At 36.4% G+C, this 18271-nt stretch overlaps 1 protein-coding gene across 1 annotated transcript in view; it reads left to right on the top strand.

The window, feature by feature from the left end:
• Positions 1–18271, top strand: part of HELB (DNA helicase B) — a 54172-nt gene that overhangs the window by 17035 nt on the left and 18866 nt on the right. Inside the window, exons 6-11 of the mRNA XM_036758633.1 lie at positions 3886–4027; positions 7364–7518; positions 9333–9417; positions 9769–9828; positions 10942–11173; positions 11980–12114. Coding sequence (XP_036614528.1) covers positions 3886–4027; positions 7364–7518; positions 9333–9417; positions 9769–9828; positions 10942–11173; positions 11980–12114 — 809 coding nt within the window. The remainder of the gene's footprint in view (positions 1–3885; positions 4028–7363; positions 7519–9332; positions 9418–9768; positions 9829–10941; positions 11174–11979; positions 12115–18271) is intronic.

Genomic DNA, 18271 nt, shown 5'->3' with positions numbered 1-18271 from the left:
TCATGTATCCTTTTGTATTATAGTTTATATATGCATCTCATTCCTCTACTAATTTTTGTGCTCCATGAAGGCAGGAACTGGGCTCCCTTCATATTCCAGTGATCTGTGCATGCTAGGCGTTTGACACAGGTTTGTTGAACCGTAAAGAGAAATGGTCCCATTAGACTTTAAGCCAGCCATGTAAGAATGCCTATTTCTCTGTAGACTGCTAGCACTGGAATTTACCATCTTAACTGCAATTTGGGGAACTTGGGCAACCAGTGGCACCTCTATGCATTTCTTCGGTTCACCCCCAGGGATAACTATCTGTATGTTTACGCACTATTAGTTTTCCTTTTGTCAATTTTATGTTCATATCAGATGTTTGTAGGAAATCTACTTTGACAAATAAACATTTCATAATTAGCATACTATTTTGTTTTTATGCAAATAGGGTCTTGAAAGTTAAAATGGCTGTGAGCAAAGTCCAGTCTAAAAGTAAATTCACAGTTATACTAAAGAGATTTGTCCTGTGAGTAGTTTAAACATTCTCCTGGTAGTGAGGACAGTATGAGTGCATACTAGGTGCCAGGAGGTGAGTTAAGCCTTAGGGCTTTGAACTAGATGGTCTTTGTCCTCCCTCAAGGAGTTCATAGTTTAATGGGGGCAACAACTCCATATGTACAAAATAAATGTATACATATACAATGTGTGTTTACACACATATACACACACATATGTATATATACATACTGTTTAAATGGAAGGTAATCTCAGAAGGAAGGCGCTAGTGGAGGAGGGGGGAGGGGAGCAGAGGAGGAGGAGAAGACTAGGAAAGGCCTCCCGGAGAATCAAGCTGAAATTTCAAAGAAGCCAGGTGGTGAAGACGAGGAGGGGAGAGTATTTCAGGCCCAAGAATGAGCCTGTGCAAAGACTGAAACAGGAGATGGGATATGGTATGTGTGAGGAACAGTAAGCAGGCCAGTGTTTCTAGATTGTAGAGTATGTGGAGGGCACTAAAGTTTAAGAAGACTGGTAAGCTAGGAAGAGGCCAGTTTTTGAAAGGCTTAAAGACTAAACAGGATTTTATGTTTGACTCTCAAAATAATAGGGATTGCTGGAGTTTGTTGAGTATTGGAGGGGATGTGTGACATTGTCATACCTGTACTTAATTTAAGGAAGGTCGCTTTGGCAGCTGACTAGAGGATACCCTGGGCTGGACTGGACTGGGAAGAAACTTGAGGTAAAGAGACAACCAGAAGGCCGTTGTAATAGTTCAGGCATGAGGGAAAGGGGCCTGTACTAGGATGGTGACTGTGTCGGTGGAGTAAAGGGGACTTACATACGGTAGCTGTTGTGAAGGTAGAAACAACAGAACTTGGCAACAAATTTGATGTGTGGGGTGAGCCCAGGTGAGAGTGGAGGTGAGAGTTTGAGTGACTGGGATATGTGGTTAAGGGTGGTACCCTAACAGTGCTAGGATGGGGTGGGGGTGGGTGGGCAGTGCTTAGGAATTTTAATGATTCCATTTTGGATATGTTGAGTTTGAGGTATTTTGGAGGCATCTAGTTCAAGATATCCAATAGGTAGGTGGTTGGTGATGTGAGAATAGAGGGCAGCAGAAGTTAGGTATAGACCTGAGAATCATCTGTATCAGGGCTGTCCAACCTTAGGTTTTTATCGAAACAATAGACAATATGTTTTGATTTGCCATTTTAGTGAGAGCTCTGTGGTAGCTTGGCTTCATTTACTAAAGCATTTATGTAAATTTCTATGCTTGTAGCTGGGCTGCAGAAATCGTACTGTGGGCTGCATTTTGGACAGCCCTGATCTATATGATGATGACAATTGGAGTTGATGATTTCGTCTGGTGAGAGAGTACAGAGGGATAAGAGAAGAGGGTCCAGGGCAGACTCTTGGAAAATACTCATGGTTAATGGGTATGGCCTGGATGAAGATCCAATAAAGAAGACTGAGGAGTGGGAGAGACTAGTGTCATGAAAAAACCTAAAGAGAAGAGAGTATCTGGGAGAAAAGGGTGATCAATAGATTTGAAGGCTGGCGAGAGGTTAAAAAAAAAAAGATGAGAATCAAGAAAAGGCCCTGAGATTTGACAATTAAGAGATCATTGATAACAACAGAGAGAGTAGTTTTAGTTGGGTGCTGAGATTAGAAGCCAGCCTGTAGAGAATTAAGAAGAGTGGAGGAGAGTATGTGAAGGTACTAGTAGTCAATAGCTTCAGGTGCAGCTGGTGGCGGAGTAAACGAGTTCCGACCCTGGGCAAGTCACTTAACCTGTATTTGCTTCTATTTCCTCAACTGTAAAATGGGGATAATAATAAATAGTACCTACTTCCCAGGGTGGTTCTGGGGATCGAAGGACATGTATTTGTAAAGCAGGGCCTGGCACATAGTAGATACTACGTAAAGGCTTATTCCCTCCTCTTTCCCGAGTAATTTAACCACAAAAGAGAGGAAAGTTACAGGATAATAGTTAGTGGGGATGGAGGGGTCAAAAGAGGTATTTTGAAGGATGGGGTGGACAGCATGTTTATGGGCAGCAGGAAAGTAGCCAGTAGAGAGGGAGAGACTGAAGATTTGCGAGAGAATGAAAGATGGTAGAGGGGACAGTTTGCTGGAGAAGACAAGATGTAATGAGACCAAGGGTCTCTTTAGAGGGGTTTGTTTTTCTTTGAAGTAAGATTTTAAAAGGCTTGCTGAGTTTTTTAATCTATTTCAGCCAACTTTTTCCCCTCAGGAATGTACTTTTTTTTTTAATCTTTTTAATTACTAAAACTTAAATAAAAAGAAACAGTATAAACTTAAATACAAAATAAGAAAAAAAGCATGTTTGTGCACAGCAGAACATAAGAGACAATTCAAAATATGTAACATTATTAAATTTCCATTTCAAGAAACCCTTTATAATAAATACTCCATGTTATATTGAGAGCTGTCCACCTTTTCTTTACTTCCTTGCTAGTTTTTTTCTCTGCTGTGCACTTTTGACTTTGTTCTTTTTTCCCCCTCTCTCACTCCCTACCCAGGAAGGCTGCAATTAAGTGCAGAAATATTTACGTATAGATATATAGATACACAGATGCATATATACACATATATGCCTACCTACATACATATATAGACATATGCTTTCCCTAACAAATTCTACTTTTGGTCTTTGTTTTTATGTTTGCTCATATCTCTTATTTCCTTTCCCTCCTCACTCCTCTACTTTACTTCTATCCACTACCTTGTCCTCCTCTTACTTAACCTACCCCCACTCCAAGGATCCCTCCCTTATCCTCCCATTCCCATTAATCTAAACACTCTTCTATATTCCCCCTTTGACTTATCCCCTCTAGAGATCCCTTCGTTATCCTCTCCCCCTCCCTATCTCCTTAGCGTTTTATTTCTTTCTGAATTTAGAAGACTTTTGTACTCTTCTAAATATACATGTATTGTTCCCTTTTAAACTCATTCACTATGAAAGTAGGTTTCCAGAACTACCAGCCATCCTCCCCCATCTAATTCCTCTGTGTCTCTTCTTCCTCTCCCACCTCATTTGTGTGAGATAGTTACTCTTTTTAGCTGTTCCTAAATGGTTTTACTTTTTAAAGTCATATCATACTCAGCTATATCCCAGTCTTTCTTACGAACTACCCAATTACTAGTAACAATCTTAGATGTACTTTTTATGTTTTACCACATGTAAAAAGTAAAGAGTCTTTCCTTATTGAGTCCCTTGTGCTTAATCTTTGGTATTTTCCTGGGAATGTATGTCTAAAGTTATAGTGTTGTTCAATAGGAAAAATGACTTGATGGCAACTCAAGTTTTTATAAACTGTTTCAGGAACCCACATACCAATGCATAGTGTTAAAATTTCCCTCATTTTTTTTCCCTTTCAGGTGATATCAGACAGTTACCCAGCATTGAGCCTGGTAACTTGCTAATGGACCTGTTTGAGACTCTCAAATCAAGAAACTGTGCTGTGGAGCTAAAAACAAATCATAGAGCCGAATCTCAGCTTATTGTAGACAATGCAGCAAGGTATGAGTTCTGTGCATCTCTGAAAAGCTATTATACTCCATGTAGCATTTGTCTTCTCATCAGAAAGAACATAGGCTGTTGAGGCAATACCATGTATTGCATTTGAGATTTTCATATCTGTAACTGGTATAAAATTTAATCATCATGTTCCAGGCACAGTGTGAGGTGCTGAGGATACAGGCATAAAAAGGGAAACAGTCTCTACATGCATGGAGCTTACATTCTAGTGGGGATTCAAGTAGAAATCTATGTATATACAGAATAAACAAAAATAGAGTAAATACAAATCAACACAAAGTATTTTGGCTAAGGTTATTTCAATTTTGCAATTTTATTTTGACCTGTTTAAAAATAAAAGAGGCGCATGTTTGCTTTAGATTTAGATTTTTAATTGACTACATGATCTCTAAGTTTCTTTTCAGATTAGATGTCTATTTGGTTCCTTTTTGGGTTGAGTGATTTAACTCTTAAAATCATTGTCTGATTTCACCTTAAGATTGAGAACATTTTGACAGTATATGGAGCAGTCTTTTGAATTTTCTACCCTTAAAATCACAGCTACTTAGGAGATAAAAAGGAAATTAATTGATTAAAATATAGAACTAGTCTAAGATCCTGAATTGCTCTCAATATAGAGAAAGACAAGAAAGGCTTTTATCTAACATGGAATCTCATGCATGATTCCTATATAAATAGAGATAACTATTTAGTGACCCTTCTGATTATTAATATCAAATGAATGCCTCCACCCCCACCTTTCCAGAAAACCTTCTCAGAAAAACCAGGAAGACATACTTATCAAAGTTCTCTAATCTCCCACCACAGGATGGAGTAGTAGAAATAGAGCAGCACTTAGAATCCAAATACTTGTGTAATAGTCCTGTTTGCAGATAGTACTGTGCTTGGGAGAGAACTGAAGTTCTCCTAGGCTCAGTTTACCTCCTGTAAAATGGGAACTATTCAATGTACACTATAAAACTCCCAAGGGTTATTGTGAAGTTTAAATGTTAAAGGTGTCTCACCTGAAAATACTATGTACATTTAATTTTCGATTCTTCAAAAAAAAAAATAAAGAAATCCTGTTCATAGTCCAAACAGAAGGAGATTGATTCCTTATGTATTCAATTCGGCAAACAAGAATTAGGCACCTACTCTGTTAGAGGCGCTGTGCTAGGTGTATGGATGCAGTGAAACTGTTTATTCCTCAACATTAGGAGCTTAGAGACTTCTGGTAGGAAGGTGGTAAGGTCTTCCAGATGCAGGAGCATCTTTTATTCACAATTTTGTACCAATTGCTTCATGTGTCACAACATTATGTGTCACAATAATTTAGAAAATAATTTAACCTAACAGTTTGCCTAGAGAAAAAAAGCAAATAGACTGAGAGATACCCATTGTCCAGGTGTATGAGAATGGAAGGTGAGTCTATTGAATTAGCAAGCACCTCATTACTGTTCAAATCTTCTTTTCCCTTCTCCCCCTCCTTTTTCTCTCTGACCTGTGGACCTTGTCTCTTAGTTTACTGAGGAGATTGAGTCCATTTGAGCTAAGTGCCCTCTCTCCCTCTTCTCTTCATCTCAGAACCCAGCTAGCATTCCCTACTCTCCTCCTTGTCTCTGGCAAAGAGATGTCCCTTCCCCTTGCCAAGGCTCACCCTTTCTACATGTGCTTTTTGTCCCATCTGCTGCTGACCTCTCCAGCACCTGGACCTTTCTAATCTTCAGTTTTTCCCTATTTACTGGTACTTTTCCCAATGCCTTCAGGACATGCTCAAGTTTCCCCCATCCTTTTAAAAAAAACTTGACTAGACCCTGCCATTCTCTACTAGTTTGTGATTCAATTTGGGCTGTTTCCTAATATTTTTGCATTTACCTATTTTCAGTCAAACCCTGTTAATGCCATGTTTGTTTTTACAAAATGCTACCAGAGATAATGATAGTAATAATAAAGGTTAGCATTTATATGATCCTGTAAGGCTTGCAAAATTATTTACAGATATTATTTCTTTTGATCCTTCTAACACTGAGGTAGGTGCTATTATCATCATCCCCATTTTCATAGAAAGGAAACTAAGGCAGACACGTTAAATGACTTATTGAGAGTCACACAGCTGGTAAGTATCTGAGATTGGATTTGAATTCAGGCCTTCCTGATTCCTAGCCCAGCACTCTTTCCATGGTACCACATTATAGCCCCTCCTCCAAGTTATCTGTCCCATCATAAGTCAGAATCAGCTGAACTTCAGTTTCCTTAACAACATGATCTGCCTCATGGGGCTGTTGTAAGGAAGGTGCCTTTGACAACCTTAAGAAGCTCTATAAATGTGTGCTGTCCTTACTTCATCACTATAATTATTTTGACTTTGCTTGTTCCTGTTCCATGGGACCTTTGTAAGACAAGTCTTAGTGTACTTGGTCAGGATATTTTGAGGTCAATTTAGGTGACTGCTTTCACAATTACTATAAGTTGATGTGTGTCTTTTAAGACTATCTAGAACTTGGGTAGTAGTCAAAAGACTTTCTGAAATTTTGTGCTTCTCAACTCAGCAAATATTTGAAATATGGTAAAACATGAAGGGAAGCAGAGGGATGGGATTATGGCCTATAGAGGTCAGGTACAAAATAGTGGACTCTGTGATGGCTGTCAGTCCTAAACCCTGAGGCCCAGAGGGCTTTAGTCTGCCCTAGCCACGGACAGCCTTCTTCCCAGGTGCTGGTTTGACTACTCCTTGCTTAGTTGGTGGCAAGCGAGACACAGCTCTGCATTTGTGTTTTCCCAGATGGTATATAGGACTGAGTCAGGCACTTTTAAACTTGGGAGAAGTTCCTTAGAGCCCAGGCTTCACCATATATCTTTTCAATTTTCTGAAATGGAGCTCTAGTCTTAGAATGAAAAGGAAAAAAAGAATGGAAAGAAACAAATAGAATGAAACATATTTCATTGTACGGGGGAAGCAGAGGATATATGTGATTTTTAAAGGGAAAAGAACAGGTTGTAGGATGTAGGAAAACAGCATAGTTATTAGCAAGAATTTTAGTTTCTAAGATACTTAGTAATTCTTTCTCATGCATTCACTTAGTTTAGCCTAGAATTGGTTACTATTAGATATTTGACTAATGTTACTGTGTATGTGATTCTAGAATACTGCTAGCTCTTAATTGTGGAATTCAGTTATTGTTTATAATGCAAATTCAGGTAGTTGTTTATCCTTAATTATTCTCTGCTTAAAAAAATAAAAGATAATAAAAAATAAATCAGACTGATCCTAGTCACAAGAAAATATCCTTTTTTTAAATATTAACATTCTTGTTATGCTTGTTTATGTTTTTGTTCAAGAATCTCTAGGCGACTGTTTCCAAAGTTTGATGCAGAGTTGACAATTTCTGATGGTCTGGCCAACTCAATCCCCGATCAAAATAAGAGGTTTATTTTTGTCAGACTACCTGAAGATAATAGTCATTCTCAGTCATCTCAAAGGAACTATTGCTCTTGTAAGTGCAAATTGTAAGACAAAACTCTTGCAAATACCTTAACTATCTATTTATATATTTCAAATATATGGCATATCACAAATTGTTAAAGGATTTTCCTTTTAAGCAGCTCATTATAATCTTAATAGATTGTGTTTAAAATATATTGCTAATAAGGAAGCACATTGAAAAGAAGATTTTAAAGCTTGTATTTAGTGAAATAGATTCATCTAGGACTTTTTAGAAAAGTAGATCATGAGAGTATGCCAGACTGATTCAAGGTGATGGTAACTTGGAAGAATATTTACCTAATTTTAGTGCGGTAGTTTGAATTAGAGGACATGTTTGTTTTATTTTTTTATTTTGAATATTTTAATCTATAAGATGCTTTATCACTCTTCCTTCCCTATTACAATAAAGTATGGGCAATCAAAACATAAGGGCTGCTAAATCATGTGATCCTTACTGCGACTCCTTAGTACTTGAATTCTTTCTGTCTGCTTGCAGTATTTTTTTATTTAACCTGGAAACTGAATTTTGGCTTTGATGTTCCTGAGAGTTTTCATTTTGAGGTTTCTTTCAGGAGGTGACTGGCAGATTCTTTCTGTATTTTGCCTTCTGGCCTTAAGTGATCTGGGCAGTTTTCTTTTCTGATTTCTTGAAATAGGCTTTTTTTTTTTTGTCATGTTGTTAAGATGATAGAATTGTTCTTGTTGAGTTATTTTATTCCAGGATTCAGGGCGGGCCAATGATCCTGCAAAGTTTCGGTGGTCCTTAAGTAGTCTGATTTAAGACAAAGTGTGATTGATGTCCTTATCATTCACCCCCAACCTCCCTTAGTCTTAGCTTTGTAAGTTCCTGGCTTTGATCTGGATCTGAGCAAGAGCTGGATTCAGCTCCCGTCAGTCAAGTGGAAAGTTCTTTTGGTTCAAAGTGGCAGATTTGTAGGTTCCCATTTGGTCTGAGATTCCTGCCTTGGTTATTCTTCTGTAATCTGGGCTAGATATTGGAAATGAAACCCTGTTCTGCTCCTGCTGTTTGAGCCACACTGCTGTTGCTTCTGAATTTCCTCCTTTCTCCATACACTGGCCATCTGTAAAAGGAAGATTAGTAATACTTGATCCACCTAGTACTTTGCAGCATTGTATAAGGAAAGGGCCTTTAAAAGTTTTACAGAAATATTTAAGTAGAAATTGTTTCTCTTTTTTCAAATAAATACAACACAAAGTGGTATGTGATAAGCGCTATAAAGTACATAAAGGGAATATAATATAAAGGGAAATCAAGGAAGGGATTGTTTGGAAGGGAAGACTTTGAGAAAAATTCATGAAGGTAACATTTGATGCAGACCTTGGAACTTGGATAGGATTTTAATAGAAATGGAAAGGAAGGACATTTTCAGCAAAGGGAACAGTGTAAGTAAAAGTGTAGGGGCAGAGAAGCACATGGTGTATTTAGGTAACAGCAAATCAACTTGAGGGGAGTGTTGAGTAAGTAGTAGTAGTAGAAGGAGTAGTAAGGAGTAGTAGAAGATAGGACTGGAAAGGAAGATTGAGGCCAGATTTGGTAAGGCCTTGATTTTTGAGCAGGAAGTGACTGCTTAAACTATGTTTTGAGAGAGAGAGAGACAGAGAGAGTGAGTGAGTGAGTGTGTGTGTGTGTGTGTGTGTGTGTGTGTGTGTGTAGTCTACGAACTTGACCTCCATTTATAACGTTGTTTCTGTGGAAAAAAATGTGTTCTGATTTCTAAACAGTTGATTTATAAGTGAACCTGTTTGTAAGGCAAAGAGGATGAGGCCTTTATAAATACATTTTTTTCTCTGTCTTATTATTAGACTTGTATTCTGCAGTTAAAACTTTACTTAATGGAGCAGTGGAACTAAAGGAGCCGAAAACATCACAGTTCATTGCATTCAGAAAGTATGTGACAAACTTAAATATTTTTGAGTCCCTGGGATTTGTCAAAGAAATTAAAGTGTTTATGAACTGGACCTTTTAGTGTAATGTATAGTTTTTGGAATTTCTTTCTGGGGCACAGTATATGTCAGTTTCTTAGAGATGTTTTACCACCATGATGGCTATAGTGACCTGGGTATTCACATAAAAAAAAAAAACTTCCTAGCCACAGGAATTTTAGGCCGAATCAGTAGTTTTTATTGCTGAAAATTATTTTATATTGAAAGAAGGTAGTTTTGTGTTGTGTTTAACCTTGATAAATACATAATGGAAATATTGGAAAGGCTATCTTATTTATGCTCTGGTATATTCTAGGCAAGACTGTGATGTAATAAATGAATGTTGTTGCAGCTTCTACTCAGGCCACTTAACCAAGTAAGTATTTTTGAGAACTAAAACTTTGACTATCAGTGTTCAATTATAGCTGCCTCGAATTTAGTCATTAAATATTTATAAATATTTTTCACAGCTCTTATTTAGTTACCTATTTAGATATACTGATATTAATTTGAATGTGCTGTGGATGTAAGCAGAACCACCCTTAAATTGAATATATCTGTGGCATGTTTTAGTAAATAGAAAGATCGGGAGTAATAACCTTTTTGTGGCTTTCAGCCTTGCAATTTAGTAAATTTATAAGTGTCACAAAACAAAGGTGAGAATGGAATTATCACTGGAAATATGTTGAGGTTATTGGTGTGTTCCTAGGAAATCAATGCTGAATATTCCATGTGTGCCCCTACATTGAAAAACATGGTTCCTTTTCTGTGATTACAGAGAACTGGGAACAGTGGTGCCTATCCATTGTGATGTGGCTAAACAAATTGTGGTACATGATATAATAGGATATTATCATGATATAAGAAGTGATGAATTTGATGAATATAGGGAGGCATGAATAGACATAAACCAGAGAAACATTTGATAGAATGATTGCAATAATGGAAGTGGAAAGAATAAAAAAGAAAGTAAATTCTCTGTAATTGTAGCAGTGAAACTTGGCTCTGAAAAAGAAATGAAAAGAGATACCTCTGTCTCTTCCTTGCGGAGGTGGGAGACTGTGGATGTGAAATATTACATATACTCTCAGACATGGTGGTTATGTTGGTTTTGCTGAACTACTTTTTCCCCTCTTTAACAGGTAGGAGAGGCGGGAGGGATATACTTGGAAATAAAGGAGATGTAGAAACAAAAGATAATACATTTGTTTGTAAAGGAAAAGAAAAGTATAGGTGTTGAGCAGCCGTTCCGTTCCTCCATGGAGAGGATGAGCACGCTTACCTTATAAGCCTCTGTGTGAACATTCAAAGGGATTGCCATCTTCAGCTTTATGGGAATTTGATCTCTTGTTATTCTTAATGGGCAGTGTCTTCTTGAAGGGGATGTAGTTTGAAGAAGGTGAAAAGCATATAGGAATTGGATGGGATGAGAAAAAGTATGTTTTTCCAAATTTCTACAGTTTCTTATCTCTATCTCTTTCCAACACAGAAATCATAAAAATAGACTTATCTTCCAAAGAGACGATAAAATCTGTTGCACCAGGAATGCTTACCTCTCAGACTTACTCTGTCAGAATTCTAATAGTCTTCAAAATGAAGATTTAGAGTTGGACCACCCTGGAGATCTTGATGCTTCTTATCATAATAAAAAATCCAAGAAATCCCATGGCTCTGTAAATGACATCCGATTATGCAATGGAGAGATATTTTACATAACAGATGTATGTGGTAAAAGAGAATCACACTTTTTTCACACTTTTCCCACTTCTTAGCATAATTTTTTATTCATTAATGGAATATATTCAAAATTTGGGTAGGTCAAGGAAGCAAAGTAATAAAATGATTAGAATTTTGCCTGTCTTTGAATAGTAGATCATAGTGGTTAAGGAGAAAAAGTAAGTCAAAAACAAATGAGCAAATTTCAGAAAGTTTGCTTTGTGGTTCTAAAGTTGGTATTTTCACAATTGCTAGTTGATTGACCCTGGGCAAGTCACTTAACCTCTCTGCGTCATGGTTTCCTCATCAGTGGAATGAGACAGTTGGACTAGAAGACCTCTAGGGTGCCTTTGGGCTCTAAATTTACGCCACGATGACATTAAAGTAGATCATTCTGAAGGTGTTCTATTTTATATATTCGTGTTGTATGGACGATTAAATTGTATTGAAAAGAATCAGTCTGGAAAAATAGGGTTACTTTGCATAAGAAGGGAATGGTACAACTAGAAGTAAGTTATTCATGATGTGAAAAATTAAGTTTATGCCCTTCAGATTAGTAGAGGAAACTAGTAAAATCATTTTAAAAAATTCCTTTACTTATCAAAATTGAAACTTAAGTTTCAGGATTAGAAACATCTCTTTGCGTTTAAAATATTTGGTGTGAACCTGCTATTTGTTTTTGTGCTTATTGAATGAATTTAATTAGGAAATATTACCTTATAACTAATGTGACTTGAATTTTATATTGTTATATATTATGAAGATGAATTTTGGAATATGTGTAAATAAATGTTCTCTTCTTTGGTTATAGGATGTGCAGAATGAAAATGGAAGATTCTTAACTATTAATAATATGGCTGGTTTAGAGGTTACTGTAGACTTCCAGAAGCTAGTGAATTTTTGCCGTATACGGCATGCTTGGGCAAGAACAATTCATACGTTTCAGGTAAGAGACAACAACATATTGCTCATAAATTGCTTTGAATTTGTTGTATCTTCACTTATTTCATTGTTCTACACTTTTTCAAATGATATCTCGCTCTGATTTAGGGGCTTTGTTGCTAGTGTGCTGATTTAGCAGCTGGATGGGGTTAATATGTGAGAAAAGGCTAGGTTGATTTTTTTGCATAGAAAGATTCAGGTTGATTTTACTGTATTGGTCTGAATGTATGCCTCCTTCTGCCTTCTCAGTCTTTTTATACCTCACTCCTTCCAAGTACTTTGTGACCTAGTGACACTGGCCTTCTTCCTGTTTTTTGAACAAGACATTCCGTCTTCTAACTGCATTTTCGCTGACCTTTTGCTATGCCTTGAAGCATCTCCCTTCTCGTCTGTCTGCATCCTGGCCGTCTTGGCTTCCTTCAGGTTTCAACTAAAATTCTACCTTCTACTGGAAACTTTTCTGATCTCCTTTAAGGCTTGGCCCTTCTCTCTGTTAATTATCTGCAGTATAACCAGTGTATATCTTGTTTGTACAAGGTGCTTCCATTAGACTGTGATCTCTTTGAGAACAGGGACTTTTTTCCCCTTTCTTTATACCCCTCCCACTTAGCACAGGATCTGGCTCATAGTAGATGTTAATAAAAGCTTGTTGACCAGCTGCTTATGTGTAGATCACTTGGATTTTCTTCCCTTGAGAACTTATTGTCCATTTCATTTGACCATTTATCAATTGGGGAATATCTCTTGTATCAGTATTCTTAAAATGTAGCATTCAGAACTAAATTTGGTATTCCAGATGTAGTCTGAAGTGAGAGCACAGGGGGACTGTCTCCTCCTTCATTCTGATGAGGGGCCCTTTTTGTTTACTCCATACTTTGAATCATAAAATATCATACAAACATTTTAAAAGCCCAGAATAACGTAACAAGAAAGCAATCTCAAATAACTCAACTTCAGAAAAATAAATTGAACAAGCCTCAAATGAACTTTTTTTTTCAGTCAGTATACATTTTAAAAGTTTTTAAACATTTTTATTTAGTTTTGAGTTTCAAATTCTATCCTTTCCTTACCTCCCACCCTCACCCTCCCCCAATAAGATGGTAAGCTATCAGATGTAGGTTATACAGTGCAATTATGTAAAACATTTCCATGTAAGTAATTTTGTACAGAAAGATTTGAATAAAAGAAAGAAAATGAAAGAAAGTGAAAAATATCATGCTTCAGTCTGTATTCACATAATATCAGTTCTTTCTCTGGAGGTGGATAGTATGCTTCATCATTAGTCCTTTTTGATTGTCTTGGATTAGTGTATTGTATTGCTGAGAATAGCTAAGTCATTCCCAGTTCTTCACTGAACAATACTGCTGTTATCGTGTACAATGTTTTTGTAGTTCTGTTCACTTCACTATGTATCAGTTCATGTAAGTCTTTCCAGGTTTTTTTGAAATCATTCTGCTTGTCATTTGTCATAGCAGAATATTATTCCATTACAGTCATATATCACAGCTTATTTAGCCATTTCCCAGTTGATGGGCACCCCTTTGATTTCTACTTCTTAGCCACCACAAGAAGAGCTACTATAAATATTTTTGTACATGTGGGTCCTTTTCCCTTTTTTTTTTTGCATGTCTTTGTGATATAGACCAAGCAGTGGTATTACTGGATCAAAAGGTATATACAGTTTTATACTCCTTTGGGCATAGTTTCAAATTATTCTCCAGAATGGTTGGATCAGTTCACAACTCCACCAACAATGCATTAGTGTCCCAGTTTTCCCACATTCCCTCCAACGTCCAACATTTTCTTCTTTTGTCATTCTAGCCAACCTGATATGTGTGAGATGGTGGTACCTCAGAGTTATTTTAATTTGAATTTCTCTAATCAATGGTGATTTAGAACATTTTTAAATTACTATAGAAAGCTTTGATTTCTTTGTCTGAAAACTGCCTGTTCATATCCTTTGACCATTTTTCAATTGGGGAATGACTTGTATTTTTATAAATTTGACTTAGTTCTCTGTCTATTTGAGAAATGGGGCCTTTATTAGAGATACTTGTTGCAAATTTTTTTTCCAGTTTTCTGCTTTCTTTATAATTTTGGTTGTATTGGTTTTGTTTGTGCAAAAACTTTAATTTTATATAATCAAAATTAATCTGTTTTACATTTTGTAGTGCTCTATATGGCTTCTTGGGTCCTAAGTTCTTCCCTTATCCATAAATCTGACAGATAAGCTATTCCATGCCTCTTAATTTGCTCATGGCATCACCCTTTATGCATAAATATTGTACCCATTTTGACCTAATCGTGGTATATGGTGTAAGATGTTGATCTGTACCTAGTTTCTGTCATACCATTTTCCAGTTTTCCCAGCAGTTTTTGTGAAATAATGAGTTTTTGTTCTAAAAGTTTGGATCTTTGAGTGTATCATATATGGTTATTTACGATAATGTGATCTGTACCCAATCTATTCCACTGATTCGCCACTCTGTTCCTTAGCCAGTATCAGATTGTTTTGATGATTACTACTTGACAATATGATTTGAGATCTGGTACGGCCCAACCACCTTCTTTTGCCTTTTTTTCATTGATTCCCTTGATATCCTTGAGCTTTTGTTTTTCCAGATGGATTTTGTTATTAGTTCTATAAAATAATTTTTTGGTAATTTGATTGGTATGGCACTGAATAAATAAATTAATTTAGGTAGAATTGTCATTTTTATTATTTTGGCTTGGCCTACCCATGAGCAATTAATATTTTTCCAATTGTTTAGATCTGACTTTGCCCAAGTGAACTCTTAAAGGAACTCTCAAAGAACAGATGGATTTACAAGCAAATTGTATTGAACATTCAAAGAACAATTAATTCCCAAACTGTTCAAACAAAAATAGGAAAAGAAAGAATCATACCAAATTACTTCTGTGATAAAAATATGGTCTTGATACATAGACCAGGACAGAAAAAACAAAGGAGAAAAAATCCTATAAATCATTATCCCCAATGATTATTGATGCAAAAAATGTTAAAATGTTAGCAAAGAGGCTACAACAGCAATCAGAGGGATCACATGCAAAGACCACTTTGGATTTATATCTGTAATGCAAGATTGGCTCAATATTAGGAAGGCTATAAACATAATACACCATATTAATAACAGTAAAATATCATAATTATGTCAGAGCTTTTGATAAAATTCAACACCCATTTCTGTTAAATACTTTTACAGAAATAAATTGACCTTTCCTTGATATGTTAAATAATGTCTATCTAAAACCAAGAACCTAAGGTAATAAGAATAATTTTTTTCAATCTTTCCAATAAGATTAGGGGTAAAACAAAATGTCCATTATCTGTTATATGATGTAGTACTAGATGTGCTGGCCGTAGTGATATGAGAGGGAAAAGAAATTGAAGGAATAAACATAGGTAAAGATGAAACAAAATTATCACTTTTTGTAGTTGATATAATGGTTTACTTAGAGAATTTGAGAGAACCAACTAAAATTAATTACAGCTATTAATAAATTTTTTTTTGAGGGGGGAAGGTAGGGCTTGCCCAAGGTCACATAGCTAGTAAGTGTGTCAAGTGTTTGAGGCCAGATTTGAACTCAGGTCCTCCTGACTCCAGGGCCGGCGTTCTACTCACTGCGCCACCTAGCTGCGCCTCAACTATTAGTAATTTCAACAAAGTTACAGGATATAAGAGAAATGATCACCATTTCTACATAAACGATTACCAACACAATCTTGCAGGGAAATAGATTCCATTTAAAGTTATGGCTAAACATATGCATTCTGGAGGAGTTGATCTACCAAGGCAAACATGAGAATCATATAAATACAGCTAGAAACCATTCTCTATAGACCTAAAAACATATTTAACAAGTGGAGAAATATTAATTGCTCGTTCTGAGCTAACATAATAAAAATGACAATGTTGTCTGAATTAATTTTCTTATTCAGTGTTATGCAAATCAAACTAGTAAAAGATTGCTCTATAGAGCTGGAAAAAATAATAATGAATTTATCTGGAGAAATAAAATGTCAAGAATTTCAGGGGAACTAATGGAAAAAAGTGGGAAGGAAGGGAACCTATCAGTTTCAGATCTCAAACTATTTTACAAAAACAGTAATTATCATTATTAAGAAATAGGAGGTAGAGCCAAAATGGCAGAATAAGGCAGGAACTTGTCTGTACTGTCCTAAATTCACCTCCAAACAACTATAAATTAACACCTCAAAATGAATTCAGGAGCAGTAGAACCAGTAAAAGGATGGAGTGAAACAGTTTTCCAGTCTTAGGCTGGAAACTTAGAAGGTTGGTGGAAAAGGTATATTTCACTCAGATAATGAAGGGAATGTGGTCCAGTGCAGTGGCATCTGGTCAGGTCATCAGCAGGCCATGCTCTAGCAAGCAATCAGGCCCTGTGTCCCCAGCACAGTAGGCCAGCAGCTAGGCCCCATGATTCCAATGTCATAGGCCAGTGGCCAGGTCTTCTCTGCCCCTCCCCCTGTTGCAAGAGGCTTGGGACAATGCCTTCTTCCCCCTAGGGGCAGAACCCAACTTTAACATAAAATTTAAAGTCATGAAATAGCCTGGGGAAATGAGCGTAGAAAGTTGGTGATGGGAAGATCAAAAACACAAACTTATAAGAGGATAACCTCAAAGAAAAATGTGAATTGGTCTCAGGCCTAAAAAGAACTGGAAGAGCTCAGGAAGGATTTTTAAAAGTAAACAATAGAGGTTATGAAAGGAAAGTCAACCAGTTAGAAAAGGAGATCCAGAATCTTAAGGAGGAAAATGACACTTTGAAAATTAGATTTGGGCAAAGTGAAGCCAGTGAAGTTATAAGAGATCAAGAAATAATTAAACAAAACATGAATAATGAAAAAATAGAAGAGAAAGTGAAACATCTTATAAGAAAAACAACAGATTTGGAGAATAGAGCAAAAAGAGAAAATATAAAAATAATTGGAGTAACTGAAAGTCATGATCAAAAAAATAATCTTGATACAATAATACACAAAAAAATTAAAGAATTATCCTGAAGCATTAGGACAAGGCGAAGAAGTAGAAATAGAAAAAAATCCATCAAACACCACTTAGAAGAGATCCTATGAATATCATAGTCAAATTCCAAAACCCCCAGCTCAAGGATAAAATATTAAAAGCAGCAAGATTAAAACAATTTAAATAATGAGGGCGCCACAATCAGAATTACACAAGACCTAGAAGCAGAGATATTAAAGGACTGCAGGTCTTGGAACACAATATATTGAAGAGCAAAAGACCTGGGGCTCTGCCCAAAAATATCATACCTTGCAACGTTAAGTATTATCTTGAATGAAAAAAAATGGACATTTGACAGACCCTCGCACTTTTAAGACTTTGCTTAAAAAAACCTCAACTTAATAGAAAATTTGACATACAGGAACCAAGAGAAACATAAGGTACATGCCAAAGACTTACTATAAGGGTTTCATAAGGACAGACTGTTTACCTTTTATGTAACATAAAATGCAGAATGTATGTCTAAGACTCTCAGTAATTGTTGAGCTCATAAGAAAGAGGGGGATAAACCTGACTGATATGAATTTAAAAAGTAAAACCATTTAGAAACAGCTAAAAAGAGTAACTTTTATATACGAAAGAAGAAAGAATACTGAGGATTTATGTGGGAACTGGTAGTTCTGGTAACCTACTTTCATTGGGAATGGGTTTAAGAGGGAACAATACATATATATTTAGAAGAATATAAAACTCTTCTAAATTTAGAAGAAATAAAATGGTAGGGGTATAGTGAGGGGGGAGAGGACAAGGGAGGGATTTTTAGAGGAGAGAATGAGGGAATATGTATAGGGTGTTTAGATTAATGGAAATGGGAGGATAGGGGAGGAATCCTTAGAGAGGAGAAGGCAAGTAATAGGAGAGCAGGGTGGTTGGTGGAGGAGGGGCGTAGGCAAGTAACAGGAGGGCAAGGTACTAGGTAGAAGTAAAGTAGAGGAGGCAGGAGGGATAGGAAACAGGAGTTATGTACAAGCATAAAAACAAAGATCAGGAGTAGAGTGTATTTGGGAAAGTACATGTCTATATACGCATGTATATATCTGTATGTGTTTATCTAGAAACATATCTAAACTATTTTGTAGCCTTCTGGGGGGC

The sequence above is a fragment of the Trichosurus vulpecula genome, chromosome 5, assembly GCF_011100635.1.
Source record: "Trichosurus vulpecula isolate mTriVul1 chromosome 5, mTriVul1.pri, whole genome shotgun sequence".
In the NCBI taxonomy this organism is placed as follows: domain Eukaryota; kingdom Metazoa; phylum Chordata; class Mammalia; order Diprotodontia; family Phalangeridae; genus Trichosurus; species Trichosurus vulpecula.
Note: the sequence above shows the minus strand (reverse complement) of the source record. Positions and strands in the feature narration are given on the sequence as shown.